This window comes from Macaca nemestrina, chromosome 4 (genome assembly GCF_043159975.1).
Source record: "Macaca nemestrina isolate mMacNem1 chromosome 4, mMacNem.hap1, whole genome shotgun sequence".
Classification (NCBI taxonomy): Eukaryota; Metazoa; Chordata; class Mammalia; order Primates; family Cercopithecidae; genus Macaca; species Macaca nemestrina.
The window spans coordinates 144507377-144524630 of NC_092128.1; the positions used below are offsets into that span (position 1 = coordinate 144507377).

Consider the following 17254-nt stretch of genomic DNA (forward strand, 5'->3'; position numbering starts at 1 on the left):
CCTTCTTCTTTCTTTCTTTTCTTTCTTTTTCTTTCTCTCTCTTTCTTTTTCTTTCTTTCATTTTTATTTCTTTCTTCTTTCTTTTGTTCTTTCTCCTCCCTCCCTTTCTTTCATTTCTTTCTTTCTCTTTCTTTTCTTCTTTCTTTCTTCCTTCCTTCTCTTTCTTTCTCTTTCTCCTTTCTTTCCTTCTTTCTCTTCTTTCTTCTTTCTTTCCTTCTCTTTCTTTCTCCTTTCATTCCTTCTTTCTTCTTTATTTCTCTCTTTCTCTTTCTCCTTTCTTTCCTTATTTCTTCTTTCTTTGTTCTTTCTTTCTCTCTTTTCTTTTTCTTTCTCACTTTCTCTTTCTTTGTTCTTTCTTTCTCTCTTTTCTTACTTTTTCTTTCTCTCTTTCTCTTTCTTTCTCTTTCTTTATTTCTTTCTTCTTTCTTTCTTTTGTTCTTTCTCTTCCCTCTCTCCCTCCCTTCCTTCCTTCCTTCCTTTCTTTCTTTTTCTTTCTTTCTTTCTTTCTCTCTCTCTCTCTCTCTTTCTCCTTTTGAGCTTGAGTGATTTTTACATTCTTTAAAGGCATGTGGATACAACCTTGACCTTTTTCTTTTGCTATGCAGTCTTCTTTAACAGCTGAATGTAAAGAGCCATCTTCTTCAACACCCCTGATTTAATGTCCCCAACAACACACACACGTACACACACGTACACACACACACACACACACCCCTCCTGTCCCCAGCAACTCCATCCTACTCCGGGCCTACTGAATGAAAAACTCTGGAGTGAGTGTTCCTTTCTTTTTTTCTCTCTTTCTTTCTCTTTCTTTCTTCTTTTTTTCTTTTTTCTTTCTCCTTTCTTTGTTTCTTTCTCTCTTTCTCTTTCTCTTTCTTTCTTTGTTTCTTTCTTTCTCTTTCTTTTTTCTTTGTTTTTCTTTCTCTTTCTCTTTCTTTTTTCTTTCTCCTTCCTTCCTTCCTTTCTCTCTCTCTCTCTCTCTCTCTCTCTCTCTCTCTCTCTCTCTCCTGCAGGGTCTCACCCCTCTGTGGCCCAGTCTGGAATACAGTGGTGTGACCATAGCTCACCACAGCCTTGCGCAATCCCCACTTCCCCAACGTCAGCAGCATCCCAGCTCTAATGGAGGGCTTGTTAAACACAGATGGGGCCCCCGCTCCCAGAGCCTCTGATTCAGCAGATCTGGGGTGGGGGCTGGACAAGAATCTGCCTGTTTTTTTGAGACAGAGTCTTGCTCTGACGCCCAGGCTGGAGTGCAGTAGCATGATCTCAGCTCACTGTAACCTCTGTCTCCCAGGTTCAAGTGATTCTCCTGCCTCAGCCTTCCAGGTAGCTGGGATTACAGGCGTGTGCCACCATACCTGGCTAATTTTTGTATTTTTAGTAGACATAGGGTTTCACCATGTCGACCAGGCTGGTCTCAAACTCCTGACCTCAGGTGATCTGCCCACCCCAGCCTCCCAAAGTGCTGGGATTACAGGCGTGAGAGCCACCAAACCCAGTCAAGAATCTGCATTTTCAAAAACCTCTCAGTGGCCAAGCATGGTGGCTCATGCCTGTAATCCCAACACTTTGGGAGGCAGAGGCAGGAGGGTGGCTTGAGCCCAGGGGAGTTTGAGATTGTACTGGGCAACATAGCAAGACCCCATCTCTACAAAAATGAAAATTTTAAAAATTAGTCAGGCACAGTGGTGCACACTTGTAGTTCCAGCTACTCAGGAGGCTGAAGTGGGAGGACACCTTGAGCCCAGGAGGTTAAGGCTGCAGTGAGCTACGATAGTACCACCGCACTCCAGCCTGGGAGACAGAGCAATACACTGTCTCAAAAAAAAAAAAAAAAAGCTGTCAAGCTCTCAGCAATGGGGACGCTGCTTGTCCAACAACCCCACCGTAGAACCACTATGTGTGTGTCTGAAATAATGCAAGAAGTCACTTACAGTGATTTGACTAGCAGAACCCAAATAAACGTCCAGGAAAGGTAAGTAGCACCCAGCTGATCACAGAGATGTAGGGAAGCATCTGAACTTCTGCTCTGTTCCTATCGGCTGCAGACATGGATACAGCAATCACCGGATGATGCCTTTTATGAAACTGACTCTGAAATGTCCCATATTTCCTGGCTCTGAAAGTCATTCTAGCTCTATTCTATCAGAAAGCTGAACATCACATCCATCGTGGTTCTTGTTATAGAAGTTTTCTCATTTCATACCTTTCACCAGAAGGTGTTTTATATTATGCAGTCTCCATGGTAACAGTCCCATAAGTGCCTGTCAACTTGATTTGACCAGTCTCATCCTATAGGACTCACTGCTGGCCTGTTGAGGAAGAGTTGCAACCTATCTCACTGTGTTATTTCTCTCTTCTGTCTTCTCCCAACCCCTCTTCCTTCCTCCCACACCTGCTCCTCCCACCACCAGTGCATTCCCAGAAGCAGAACAGACAGACCTGCGTCCGGAAGAGCCTCATATGCGCCTTTGCTATGGCCTTCATCATCAGCGTCATGCTGATTGCAGCCAACCAGATACTCCGGAGTGGCATGGAGTAGCAGCCTCCCGCCAGCCACACTGTGTTGCAGCTCACCGCGCATGTGCATGCCTGCGGGCAGACTCTTCCTCCACACAGCAGACATGGACCTTTGGACTATGGATGGATGCGGACGATGGAACCGTTCAGTAAAGAACCCAAGGTTGAGTGCAACTGGGGTTGCACTTCAGCTTCATCTCCTTGGCAGGGACACTAAAGGGCTGTCTTCAGTGCTTTAATGGTTTTGTTTTCTAATGCAATAAATAGCCAGGATTTCCGAATTACTGCTTCAACCATCAGTCATAACTCTAGAGAAAAACTTCATCTTCATCTCGGAATTCCAGCGGCCATCCAGGTATAATGGTGAGAGAGCAAGAGAGAGGCATGAACACACAGTCACCTCCACTCCCCATTCTTTCAACCCAAGGGTCAACAGGAGACTCTCTGCTGAGGTCAACCCTCAGTTCCAAGAGGCTGACTTCTGGGTTGCCACAGAAGAGAGGGCTTTCCATCCCACCTTGGCTTCCTTCCTCCATCCAGTGGAGACCCCCCCCAAGGCATGAGGGGAAAGCCATTAAGTGAGGTGCAGCCCCTGGCGGTCTTTAGCTGCACCCCTCACCGCTTCCGTTCTTACTGCCTTTTCTAGAGGACTGCCATTGGTAGAGCTGGGGTGCTCTCAGTTTCCGTTGGCACTTGGCTTTCTGTTCCTAGAGCCCATCCCGCACCAGCATTTTGGAACCTGCAGAGAGCCTTTCTCCCAGCTTTGCCGCCTGTGCTGCCATTAGAGAAAAAAAAAGAAGCGTAATCGTGGGCATCTCCATAACATAGACAGATATATATATTTGGCTTCTTCGTGTGTGATGTCATTCTTCCCTAATCGCTTACACCTAATATAAGCTTGTCCTCCCTCCCACACTCATCCCTGCTTCTTTGGGGCAGGGGTGAGGCAGGTTGAGGGGGAGGGGACTGAGACTGGTGGTGAGGTTTTGACACCCACACCCAGCCATCTGGAGTCATGGAGACCCACCATGTCTCTATGCCAGATGACCTTTGTAAGTTAAGGTCCTTGTGCATCTTACCTTTCCCTTACCTTGGAGTTCGCTTTGTTAGTTAGTCTTCCCCAGCTAAAAAGAGAAATGCAATCCAAAATGGAAAGATGGAGAGATCAAACAACTGTATTTTACATAAGATCTTCTGGCCTTCAGATTCTGCAACTGACTTATTTTCAGGAGGTGGGGGGAAAAGATGTTTATGAGTTTAGCCAACAGAACAGGTAATTTACTCCTGCCTGCAGAATACTTTCGTTGGGGAAGGTAACTGAACCTGAACCAAGGATCTGTTTTCAACTCCATTCCAAGTCTGTAATTTCCTGACTTTTCCTAGATGTCAGCCACTACTACGAATTCAAGCTTGTGTAGTCAGATTAGCCAGTAATCTCTAGATGTAATAGTTCCCTTTGTACTTTTCCAAGCTCAGGTCTTTATTTTGTAATGGAATTACCTTGCTCCTACTTCTTTTGATTACATCCTAAACCTACATGCTTCCCCACTTTCTTCCAGTATCGAGCCACCAGAAGCTTTCTTGTCTCAGTGCAGTGGGTAGGGTTTTTGGTGCATTGTGTGTTCCTGATCTCCCTCCCTGTCTTCCCGCTCAGCTTCCTCCCTACTGCCTTCTCAGACTTGGAGCACCCAAGGTCTCCGATGAGAGTTTTCTCATTCACCTCTGCAAGTGCTCCTGGCAACAGCCTGGGGGCAGCTGTAGAAACTTTCCCTTTGTGGGAGAGTGTGAATATTCCTGATGAGCACAAGTAAAACTAGGGTTTGAGCCATAGTATAGAGGAGGGAGGAGATGTAAGCTCCCAAGAGCCTGGGGGATTGCAGGTCCCTCTGCAAAACTTCCTGGAGTTCAGCCCAGCAAGGCCAGACCAAGGAGGCAGCAACCTGCCTTTCCCCCTTACCTGCCCTGCTGCCTGCACACTGCATGCCTGCCCCTTCTGTCGCTCCCGTTGGCTGACTCACTACTGTCCCCTTAGGATTGGAATTCTGAACTAGAACAGGTCCAAATGCAGAATACTAACACATCGATCAACCTCATCCTTAATATCTGCCCTGGGCAGTTTGCCCTCTCCCAGCTGGATTTGGATGGGAGGGCAGAGCAGATCTTGAAGGGATATACTTTCCTATCTTTCCCTGACCCCTGAACCACCAAACCACGTCCTCCTGGGGATAGGGGTGCAGGACCCTAAGTAGACTGGGTAGAAACCCCAGGGATGATTCTTCAAAGCCCCCTCCCCCATGAGAGGGGCCTGAAATGCCGCAGCTGAGGCTGGTCTTCAGGGCAGAAAATGAGTACTTCTTCGAAGGTGGCTTTTCTGCAAGTTCTTCTGCCTCCCGCTGGAGAACAGAGACCCTTCAGGAGGTGGGGGTTAGATTTCATCAGCGGAGAGATTAGCCACTGTGCAGGAGTAGGGAGGAAAAGGAGTTCTGGAGAGGCGCCATCATCCTGTTTTCTACAAAGCCTGCAGGATTCCTTCCCTAACAGTGACCCTTCTTCTCACTCCCAGTGACCTGGAAGCAAGCCCACCCTCCCCAGGAGAAAATCTAAGAGAAGGCATTCCTCTGTGGACTGCTAGAGAAAGACGGCAAGAAGGAAGATGCGGAATTCTTTCTGACAACTTAGGAGTTAACTTCCCACCGTGGTAACCCCCCACGTGGCACCCAGGGACCGAAGGACACAGTGGGTGGAGACGGCCCTGAGCTAGCAGCATTCCTTAGACTTCAAGAGCTCAGAGTTTGTCCCGGTGACTTGCACCCTGATTGCTTTTCTTGGACAGTTTTGTCTTGGGTATAAGGAAGGCTTCTTTGTCAGGCAGCCAACTCCCAGCCCCATTCACACAAATTTTATGCCAGGGCCCCATGCCAGTCAGTGTCCCCATCATGGTGGCTATGAAGCTAATGGCTGAAGGTTCCAGAAGGTCCTGGTCTCCCATTCCCAAGGGATGCCATGTAGCCCCAGCTGGAGGTGACTGCTGCAGGAATTGAGAGGGAAGAGCCCACCCCTCGCTCTGTCCTCCAGCTAATAGACTTAGGAACCAGTGACCTTGGCTGCCCAACTGTGGGGAGACTGAGGGATTGACAAATGCAGGTTGGCTCATTCTTGCTGCAAGAGCAGATACCCACCCCCCCAGAAAATACAAGTGATGATCAAGAAGGCAGTTTCCTTGGGAGAGAAGGGGAAATGGACCCTGACTCCCTTGATCCCCAAAGAAGCTGTGCCCCACCGTTGCAGATACCAACAAAGCCCCCAAACAGAATGTAGCATCGGAACTATTAGCAGTGGCTTCCAGAATGTGCATGGGTCCCACGTGACTGATCTGACAAAAAAAAAGAGGGATATTACCATGGCAACCCTTGCATTCCACCCTGAATTTGCCAAGGCACACAAAAATAGGGAACATTTTCTTGAAGAACACTCCCAATTCAGCCTGAGTGCAACCTGACTCTCTGCATCTGTATCCTGCTGGGAGAGGCAATTACCCTTAAAGAATCTGGGTGGTTTCTCTGCCTTTTTGTCTTGCATTTGAACTTGTCCTTCTATTTACTCAAGAGAACAGGAGCTACCTGTAAGCCCTGGTATCTCCCCATCCCTACTCCCAGCCCCTTCTCCCAGGGTCCAGAGCCAGGACCCCTTAATCTAGGTAAACAGGCAGAAATATCATCTTGGAAGGCAAACAAGATTTTAAGCCTCCAGTCTTTAAAAGTAACGGTTTGCCTGTTGAGACACACTCTCGCAAGCCAGACGTGTGAACTTTGGTGAACTGAGGTTTACATGTGGTCTTAGGCAAACCCAGTGGTTTCAGAAATGTCTGGGTGTTTTATTTGCAGAGAACAAGATGTGTCTTACGAGTCTCCTTTTTCGATACCTGCCCTGTCTCAAATTTCACTTGACAAATGGTCTACGATCTTGCAGTTATCCAAAAGAGCCTATGAAAAATGAACAGCTGCTTTTGACAGTAATGCCCCTCCCAACTTCCCATTCATAGAATCATAAAGCGGTATGTTTCAGAACTGAGAGGGAAACATTTACCTTTTATTCCAAATGCCTCCTACAAGGCTTAAGTCCAGACTCAGGTCATAAATCAAAGACAGTTTTGCACATTGCTCTTCACCTAAATCTAGCGGTTTCCCTGAGGCCCTGTGAGGGCATGGACAGAAAATGAAGGGTGCAACCACCCAGGACAGCTCCCCGGTTTGGGCTGACCTGGCCTTGTGTGGTCGCATGTCCTGGGATCCATGTTTACTGTATCCTTGCTCTCCTTCCTTGCAGAAGCCGCTAAGCTCTGCTCCTCCTAACTGCAGGTCTCAACCCCTGTTGGGTCATTTTGCCACACTATTTCTCCAAAGGCCCTAGTCATTACATTTTTCACCGTGTCACCAAGATACAGGGAGGGTCTGGAATTCCCCTGCTAGGAAGGGCCCCTTTTCCTATATCACCGTGATGATACAGATGAACTGAGATTAAACTTTTAGACTTCAGCACATCGCACATCCTGGTTGTATAACCAGGAGGTCTGCAGAGCTGCGACCTGAAGAACATCTGTCTTAAAAGACCTCAAATCAGAACATTCTCATTGGCCTCTTCAGTGATCCCCATGGAGCTAAGAGTCCGCAACCTAAAGGCCTTACCATAGCCATCTTCCCTCCACACCTGATTGCTCAACTGCCCTAGAAGGGGAGAATCTGTCTGAAATAGAAAAGAAGCATTAAGGGCCAGGTGCGGTGGTTCACACCTGTAATCCCAGCGCTTTGGGAGGCCTAGGCAGGTGGATCACTTGAGACCAGGAGTTCAAGACCAGCCTGACCAACATGGTGAAACCCCATCTCTACTAAAAAATAAAAAACAAAAATTAGCCGAGCATGGTGTCGGGCACCTGTAATCCCAGCTACTCTGGAGGGCTGAGGCAGGAGAATCACTTGAACCCTGGAGGCAGAGGCTGCAGTGAGCCGAGATCGCGCCACTGCACCCCAACCTCGGCAACAGAGCAAAACTTCATCTCAAAAAGTAAGTGAAAAAAAGAAGCATTCACCAGCTGAGACTTTTCCATTTAAATTATTTAAAGTGATGGCAACATAGAGGAGAATGAGGGCTGCCTCTTACTGATTCTGTCTCCATGATAATTTGAGTGCCACAACTATTCAGCCTCACTTCATACTTGCTTTGACTAAGTCACTCAGGGGACTGTCCTCAATTTTTTGGCCCTTTTTGGCCCTGGCATAAATAGGTGTATGTTAGTACATTTTGCATTGCTATAAAGGATAATTTATAACACTGGGTAATTTATAAAGAAAAGAGGTTTATTTGGTGCACGGTTCTGCAGGCTGTATGAACAAGGTATCAACATCTACTTGGCTTCTGGTGAAGCCTCAGAAAGCTTTGACTAATGGTGGGAGGTGAAGGGATAGCAGGCACGTCACATGGCAAGAACAGGAGCAAGAGAGAGGAGAGGAGGTGCCAGTCTCCTTAACAACCAGCAACTGCATGAACTAATAAAGTGAGAATTCACTCATTACTACGGGGAGGGCACCGAGTCATTCATGAGGAATCTGTTCCTATGTCCCAAATACCTGCTAGCAGGCCCCACCTCCAGCATTGGAGATCAACATGAAATTTGGAGGGAACAAATACCCAAAGTGTATGATTGGTTTGGAGGAATGAGATCAATTATGCCAACAAGCCAAGCATTTCTCTTAGTATCCTATGGTCATTGGTAATGCATATGGTCACTTTGACAGCTGTGGTTTCTCCTTCATATTCATTTGGGACTCTCTATAGGGTCTCGAGAGACATGATGATATTGTTCAAAATGTCTCCAAGGCAAAATTAATTTCATTTCATTGACTGGAAATATATCACAAAGAATGAGGTTTTTCCAGCCCCACCCACAAGACAGTCCTCTGAAAGTGGAAAAGCTCGCCCAGTCACCTGTCCTTACCCTGACCTTGGGGTAGTTCATCAGTTGAGCACACCCCCCATGCCAGGCATAGACTCACCCATCTCTTTTCCTCAGGTGTGATGGGTTGGCTTTCAAACTAGTGCTTCTCACACTGTTAGAAGTTACTGTCCAAGTGGAAAGGATACAGAGGATGGAATTTTCCGGTGGGATAGAAGAGCAGGCTAATTAGGAGGAAATATTCCAGGGAATGCAAGGTGCAACTGTGATATTGCTCCATCCCTGGACCTGAGAGAGACAAAGAAAGTTCTTAAAGGGCTGCAGATGCTGTCCTCTGAAGTTCTTCTCCGGATTGTTGGCCTACTTTGGAAACATGCAGAGCATTGAGTGTCAAGGGGTTGCCCATCAGTCTGATCCACATGACAGGCTCTGTGGATTTCAAGAGCAGGCTGGTAGCTCGCCAGTCCTGGGAGGATGCTGACATCTGTCAAGCCCAGAATGCCTCTCCCAGGGCGCTCAGACCTGTTAAACTGAGGCCAGGAGAGCAGAGGAAAGAACTCAAACTGTGGTTGGTACTACCAGCTGGAGAAAGCCCAGGAGTTAGGACTCTTCCACCCACTATCTAGGTTATGTTGAGTGACATTCCTCCCTGACTTCAGGTTTCTCTAAAGCCAGAGGAAAAGTCAACCAGACAAGCCCTCCCATCTGTTTTGTCTGAAACAAGATGGAGTGAATACTCCCTACTGAGAGGATCTGGATTTCCCCCATGAATTGCACTAGGAACTGGCAGCTCCTTTTTGAACACAAGTCCCAAGAGGCAGTTGTGATAAAGTCTCTCTTTTGGTGTCCGCTGTCTGTAAATGAAACAATGCAAATTGGTGTATGTCAAGTGTGTCATATCTTGCAGGCAAGAGGTTTTGTTTATTCCCTAAGGACTTGCTGACTGGAGGGAGCATCAAAGATGAGCTTTCTGTCTTTGTCTTGGCAAGTGTGAAAATAAAGGGAGTCAGTCACCTCCCCAAAGGCTACGTGAATCAGGAGGAAGTTGGAGGAAACAATGGCAGATTCCAAGAAGAGTTGGGTATTTCTCCATCTGAGAAAGCCTTACTGAAAGCTACTGAATAAAGAGCACAATTTCCAGTTATTTCTTTCTTTCCTTGTTTTTTTTTTTTTGGTTTTTTTTTTGGTTTTTTTTTTTCTGGCCACTATAACAGCACTTCCAGCATATGTTGATAGTGGCTTGTAATTATTCCTAATACCGCAGAAAGAAGGTGGTCGTGATCTCTGGTGATTGTGAGGAATTAGATTAAGAGTCCCGGGGCACAGGCCACCTGCGATATTTCTGTAAACGGCTAATGAGGGATGCTGAGTGCTGAGCGGTGCCTGCTTTTGATGAGGCCCACCCATGAGCAGGGAGAGAGGGCAGGAAGAGAGCAACTGCAGGATCCACAAGTCTCTAACCCTTCTGCCCCAGGCAACATAAAACCCTAGATTCTCCTTCTTTTTCCCTCTTCCTAAAGTAGACTGACATCCCAGTAATTGTTTTTCTAACAAACCCTGTTGTTCTCCCTGGGAAAGACCTAGATTGGCCAAGAAAGGATCCTCTCAGCTCCTGGTGGAGAGTTGCACAAGCCAGTGCCTCTCAACTCTCTCCAAGGAAAATTAAAGCATATTTTCTCTTTCTTAGCTCAAAATCAGCTTTCAGGGGTCCTCGAGTGGCTTCTTAGTGGGGTCTGATTTTCTTCCCCAGTTCTGATTCCAGGAAGAAGCTATTTCTCCAAGGACTAACCAAAAACAATGACTTTGGAGAAAAATTAGACTCAGAAAGTCTGTCCAGGCATTGGGTTGGTGAACTGTCATCTGTTGGGTGGGGAGGAGGGTTGCTGTGATTGTAGCAGTCATTAGACTTGGGACATGAGCTGTCTCTCAAAGCACAGTAGTAAATGACTGTATTTTGTATATTGCCCCCAATATGTTGGGTGTAAATAGAAGCACAGCTGGGGATTGATCACGGCCAGGATGATTGGGGCTTGGCAGCTCTCATATCCAGAATAAGCCACTAAGATGGAGCTCATCAATCACCATCTTCCCATTTACCTCATTAGCATCCCATTTTCCCTCATTCAGTATTAGTTGACGATTTCTGCTATTAAGTGATGAGAAAGTCAGCAGACTAGTCAAAAAAGAATCTTTATATAAAATGTACATATTAATATAAATTAACTTAGCATGCAACTTACCAATCAAATGAAGTATATATTATTAATATGTTATCTTAGTGTATAAAGGAAAACTGCCATATTTACCAGATGTTTTCTTTAACCAAACTTGTCTGTAAATATATAATCTGTATAAAAAGAGTCTAATTTACCATTATTTATGCAATAGAAAAAATAAAAGTTTTTTTCTTTTGACGAGAGATTCCATTCATTATGTGTGGTTTGATTTGCAAATGGGTCAGGAGACTTATTCCTGGGACCCCAAAGGGCAACCAGTCTGTTCAATGACAGCCTGGCATCACCAAGAAGCCACAGGTGAGAAAGCTGCTGCGGGATCTCGCTGTCTGCTGGGATGCTAAAGAGAGATGACTGGCGTTAGGGCAAGTAAGTGGACTGTGGAACATATGGTGAGAATTATGAAGCATCTTCTGGCTAGGGAGCAGACATTATAATTTTAAAATCTTTGCAGACACCCAAGCTAATGGTGTCATCCTTTTGGGATTCCGTTTGCCAAATTCTTCTTAACATTACTTTAAGGCATTGTATAGCTTTTACTTTAGCTTTTGCAAGTTTTAATGTTATTTGAGCTTCTTAGAAATAGAAAAAGACACCTATTTCCTTAAATAAGGAAACGCAGGGTATGAAAAAGTTAAGTGACTTGATTAAGGGCACTAACTGAGATCATGCCCAAAATTTCTTTTCTTTTCTTTTTTTTCTTTTTATTTTTCTTTCTTTTTCTTTTCTTTTCTTTTTTTTAGAGACAGGGTCACCCAGGCTGGAGTACAGTGGAGTAATCATAGCTCGCTGCAGCCTCAAACACCTGGGTTCAAGAGATCCTCCCACCTCGGCTTCCTGAGTAGCTGAAACTACAGGTGGGCACCATGATGAATGGCTAATTTAAAAAAATTTTTTTAGAGATGGGGTCTCAGTATGTTGTCCAGGCTGGTCTTGAACTCCTGGGCTCAAGTGATCCTCCTGCCTTGGCCTTCTGAATAGCTGGGACTGCAGGCTCGTCCCATAGCACGCAGCTTATATTTATTTTTAATTTTGGCAGAGACAGGGTCTCACTCTATTGCCCAGACTGGTGTCAAACTCCTGGGCTCCAGTGATCTTCCCACCTCAGTCTCCTGGCTAGCTGGGACTACAGATTCACTGCCCAAATTTGGACCAGAACTCGGCCTCCTGTTTCCAAGAACCATGAAGCATCTCATACTTTTTTCTCTTCTCAAAAATGTTATCTCACATTTTTCCAGATGCCTTGTTTTTAGCCAAAAAAAACTGAGTTTCCAATTGGGTTTTGGATCTTCCAGGATTCTCTCGGGCACCCTGTTTTAAATACTCCATTTTATATACCTTCTCAGGGGTAGCTTATGAGGTGAATTCACTAAGCATCTGTTATTGTTTTAAAAATCCTAAAAATAGAATGTTTCAGGCACAAAGCACACTTTTCTTTATGCTTTTCACCCCATTAAAGAGGCCTCTGGAAAATTCCAGCGAGATGATACTTAGAGGTTATCCTCTCTGATCTGTCATTTTTCATTTTTGTTATTATAATCTAGCACCTAGTTATGAATATTCTTTTTTTCCGGGCAACTCACCCCAGGAGTTTCCTGCATAACAAACTGCTCACCAGAGCTCTGACCACAGAACTCAGTGTCTCCGAGTCCTGACACACTGAGCTGAGGACAATGAACCCCAAAGACTCATTGTCCAATGTGGGCCCCAACTGGATAATGTCCAAAGTAAAACAAAATTTTCCCTTAAGATGTGAACCTACCTTTCAATCCCACTGAAATTTTTCTTTTTTGTTTTTTGAGACGCCGTTTCAGTCATGTTGCCCAGGCTGGAATACAAGGGCGCAATCTCGGCTCACTGCAACCTCCACCTCCCAGGTTCAAGCGATTCTCCTCCCTCAGCCCCCCGAGCAGCTGGGGTTAACAGGCATGCGCCACCATGCCTGACTAATTTTGTATTTTTAGTAGAGACGGGGTTTCTCCATGTTGGTCAGACTGGTCTCGAACTCCTGACCTCAGGTGATCCACCTGCCTTGGCCTCCCAAAGTGCGGGGATTACAGATGTGAGCCACCATGCCCGGCCAAAATTTTTCCATGATTTCATAGCAAAATGAACTTCAAAGGCTTTTCTTTCACATAAAGGTTTATGGTTCAGTCATGTTCGCGGTTAGAAATGCGTGGATGCTCTGCTGAATCTGGAAGGTCTGCCTGTAGCAAGGGGCTTTGTTTTGAGTGACAAAGGATCAGTACCTTCACTGCTGCAGACCTGAGGCCAAGTTCTGTCTTGCACTCCCTGGTTTTATGATACAGGACGCCTGGGTTTCTTTTCCTTTTCTTTCTTTCTTTTTTTTTTTCTTTTTTTTCTTTTTTTTAAATACAGAGTCTTGCTCTGTCACCCAGGCTGGAGTGCAAGTGGCGTGATCTCGGCTCACTGCAACCTCCACCTCCTGGGTTCAAGTGATTCTTGTGCCTCAGCCTCCCCAGTAGCTGGGATTTCAGGTGCACACCACCACTGCCTGGCTAATATTTTTGTGATTTTTGTAGAGACGGAGTTTCGCCATATTGTCCAGGCTGGTCCTGAACTCCTGACCTCAGGTGATCCACCCACCTCGGCCTCCCAAAGTGCTGAGATTACAGGCATGAGCCACCATACCCGGCCCAGGACACCTGGGTTTCATCACCAGGCAGTGCCCTGAGCAGAGGAAACAGCTATGTTCCAGCCTCCTAAGTACACACCTGTAGCTCCTGGTGCTCTGCACCTGGGGCAATGCTCCAGATCCCAAGCATAGGTCAGTGTGTGGCCAGAGGGCTCCTGTGGCTTCAGTGGTCTTTGGTAATCCGTCCTGCAGCTGTGCTCGGATCTGCCTGCCTGCACCAGGCAAGAACCCTGCTCTCATTTTTGAGTTTCCTAGGACCAAGAAGAAAGACGCAGGTACCAACCACCAGGAATCTCCAGAGCCGCATTAAGATGACATGCTGTCTCTGATTCTCTGGGATTCATAGTCCCACTTTGGCTCTTGGGACTTCGGCCTCTCAATCTTTCCCCATCTTTCTTCTCTGCTCTCGGGGTATCTCGAAGTTAGCTGAGCTTCAAAGACCTCTTCCAGGCAGTGGTTCTCAACCATGCTTACACATACAGTTGCCTGGGGAGTTTTTTAAAAAAATATCACTGTTGGCCAGGCGCACTGCCTCATGCCTGTAATCCCAGCACTCTGGGACGCTGAGATGGGAAGATCTCTTGAGCCCAGGAGTTCAAGATCAGCCTGGGCAATACAACAAGACCTCCTCCTTCCTCCAAAAATGTTTTTAAAATAGTAGGCCAGGTGCGGTAGCTCACACCTGTAATCCCAGCACTTTGGGAGGCCAAGGCGGGCAGATCACAAGGTCAAGAGATCGAGACCATCCTGGCCAACATGGTGAAACCCTGTCTCTCCTAAAAATAAAAAAATTAGCCAGCGTGGTGGCGTGCGCCTGTAGTCCCAGCTACTCAGGAGGCTGAGGCAGGAGAATTGCTTGAACCCAGGAGGCGGAGGTTGTAGCGAGATGAGATCACGCCACTGCACTCTAGTCTGGCAACAGAGCAAGACTCCATCTCAAAAAAAAAAAAAAAATGTACAGGCATGCACCTGTAGTCACAGCTACTCTGTAGGCTGAGGCAGGAGGATCTCTGAGCCCAGGAGTTCCAGGCTGTAGTGAGCTATGATTGCAGCACTGCACTCCAGCCTGGGTAATGAAATAAGACTCTTTCAATAAAATAAAATAAAATAAAATAAAATAAAATAAAATAAAATAAAGTAAAGTAAAGTAAAGTAAAATAAAATAAAATACTGAATTGTCTTAGCCTCACCCCCAGATATTCCGTTGTTCTGGGTGACTTCATTGTTCTGGGATGCAGCCTGGACCTCACGGATTTTAGAAGCTCACCTGGAGATTCTAACTGCACGGAGAACCCCGTCTCTACTAAAAATACAAAAAATTAGCCGGGCACGGTGGTGGGCGCCTGTAGTCCCAGCTACTTGGAGGCTGAGGCAGGAGAATGGCGTGAACCCAGGAGGCGGAGCTTGCAGTGAGCCGAGATCTCGCCACTGCACTCCAGCCTGGGCAACAAAGTGAGACTCCATCTCATAAAAAAAAAAAAAAGAACTAGGGCAGTGAGTTCCTCCTACTCTTTCTGATTCATGTGCTTTCCAGGGAAGCAGAACCTGGAACTTGTTAGAAATTAATCTTCTCAGGCCACATCACAGCCTATGCAATCAGAAACTCTGGAGATGCCCAAAGCCACAAGTCCATGGTAATTCTGATGCTCCTCAAGTTTAGGGACCATTGTGTTAGTAACACTTTTTCAGAGTGATGGACATTGAGATCAATACATAACTGCAATTATTATAAGAATCACCAAGTGCCTTATACATGTAAAGATGTCTAGAGCTCACCTCAAACCTACTGAATTTGAATGGAGAATGGTGTGAACCTGGGAAGCGGAGTTTGCAGTGAGCCGAGATCATGCCACTGCACTCCAGCCTACAGAGCGAGACTCTGTCTCAAAAAAAAAGAGCGAGACTCCGTCTCAAAAAAAAAAGAAAAAGAAAAAGAAAGGAGGCATAGCCTGGCATGGTGGCTCACACCTGCAATCCCAACACTTTAGGAGGCCAAGGTGGGACAATTACTTGAGGTCAGGAGTTCAAGACCAGCCTGGTCAACATAGTGAGGCCCTGTCTTCAAAAAATAAAAAATAGCCATGGTAGCTCACGCCTGTAGTCCCAGCTACTCAGGAAGTTGAGGCAGGAGAATCTCTTGAACCTGGGAGGTAGAGGTTACAGTGAGCCGAGATTGCACCACTGCACTCCAGCCTGGGGGACAGAGCAAGACTCCATCTCAAAAAAATAAAATTAAAATAAAGTTGTATTGGCACACCCTTATAGTCCCCGCTACCTGAGAGGCTGAGGCAGGAGAATTGCTTGAGCCCAGGAGTTTGACGCTGCAATGAGCTTCGATCACACCACTGCCCTCCAGCTTAGGTGACAGACCTAGGCCCCATCTGAAAAAAGAGAAAAAAAAAAAAAAGAAAGAAAGAAAAGAAAAGACAAAGAGCAGCCTCAAAAAGCAAAGGAAAAGCAGCAAGATTCCCCAAGAGGTGGAGGGATGGAGATGCTGAGCCTCCTGTGCATATGTGAACCTCGATGGGGCAGCTGGCAGAGCCCTGCTATTCCCCAGGTGTCTTGGGCAGAAAGTCCAGCATTCCAGAAGGCAGTGTCAGACCAGGCATGAGTGCACCGTCCCAGAGAAGGGCTCAGTATGTGTCTCCTTCAGCCTCAACTCTTCCCAGCCTTCTGGAATAAAGAGGACCCAACTTGACCCTCCATGTATTTGAACCTCTGACGTACAGGAACCACATGGAATGGTTTGTGCATTTGCTCCTCCCTCTGTATAAGCCTCTATGCACCAATAACCCCATGGAATGGCTTCTTCTTGGTTGGTGTCTCTCCAGTGCCAGTCTCTGGTCCCTCCACTAGCCTTCTCCTCTGAGGATGAAGTGTCCAGTCTAGAAAACTGAATATGGGGCCGGGTGCAATGGCTCATGCCTGTAATTCCAGCACTTTGGGAGACCAAGGCAGGTGGATCACTAGGTCAGGAGTTCAAGACCAGCTTCACCAACATGGTGAAACCCCATCTCTACTAAAAATACAAAAATTAGCTTGACATGGTGGCGGGCACCTCTAATCTCAGCTACTTGGGAGGCTGAGGCAAGAGAATCTCTCCAAGTTGAACTCATGTGGTTTTGCTCCTTAACTTGAGTTTTCTCTAAGATTTCTGGAAGACCTTATAGCTCTGTCTTCAGCAATCTCTGCTGGTTGCTTATTTTGACTCTAGGAAACTTTAAGGTAATCTATCCTATTAAACCCAAATAGAATGTTGGCAAGAGTTTTAGCATCAGCCCCAAGCAAAGAATAGTTTATCTTGCCTGAGAAGTATAAAATCAAATATCCATGTCAATGGAGGGAATCTTCTTTGCTTGGCTTTCAGAATAAAATATGCTTTGAACTCCTTTACTGGAGGAAATAAAAAATAAATAAAAATAAAAGCAAAATGTCTTCAGTTGAATCACTTTGGAAAAACCACTGCCCCAGCCTTCTCTCAGCAAGCTTGGAGGCTTCAGAATTTTTATGAGAGTGTCTCAGCATTGAGCTATTTTCCAAGTGTAACTACGTATTAACACCTGTCACCATATTGAAATACCTGAGAATCAGTTTATACTCACTTGTCAGGACGGAAACCTTTAGTGTAAAAACTGATGAGACATATGAGAGAGCCTCACAACACAACTTGATTAGTTTCCAAATATATTTTAGCAGAACCACAGAGATTTATATACCCACAGGGATTAGAACCTGGCTCTTCCTGACAAGCCCGTTCTTGCCTGCCACTCCATGAAGCAAAGACGGACAGCTATTCTCAGGAACTATCTTCTATTTTTCCATCAGTGGTAATTTTCTCTATGCTTTTCCTTACTTTATCATTTATTTGTGGTGTAAAGGCCATTTAAGAAGGTA

At 46.0% G+C, this 17254-nt stretch overlaps 1 protein-coding gene across 10 annotated transcripts in view; it reads left to right on the forward strand.

The window, feature by feature from the left end:
• The window catches only part of LOC105466337 (calneuron 1), a 670377-nt gene extending 659515 nt beyond the window's left edge, over positions 1 to 10862 (forward strand). For all 10 annotated transcript variants that reach the window (XM_011715318.3, XM_071095314.1, XM_011715320.3 and 7 more), the window contains one exon: positions 2415 to 10862. In XM_011715318.3, coding sequence (XP_011713620.1) covers positions 2415 to 2542 — 128 coding nt within the window. In that variant the 3' untranslated portion in view covers positions 2543 to 10862. The remainder of the gene's footprint in view (positions 1 to 2414) is intronic.
• Positions 10863 to 17254: the final 6392 nt, after the last annotated feature.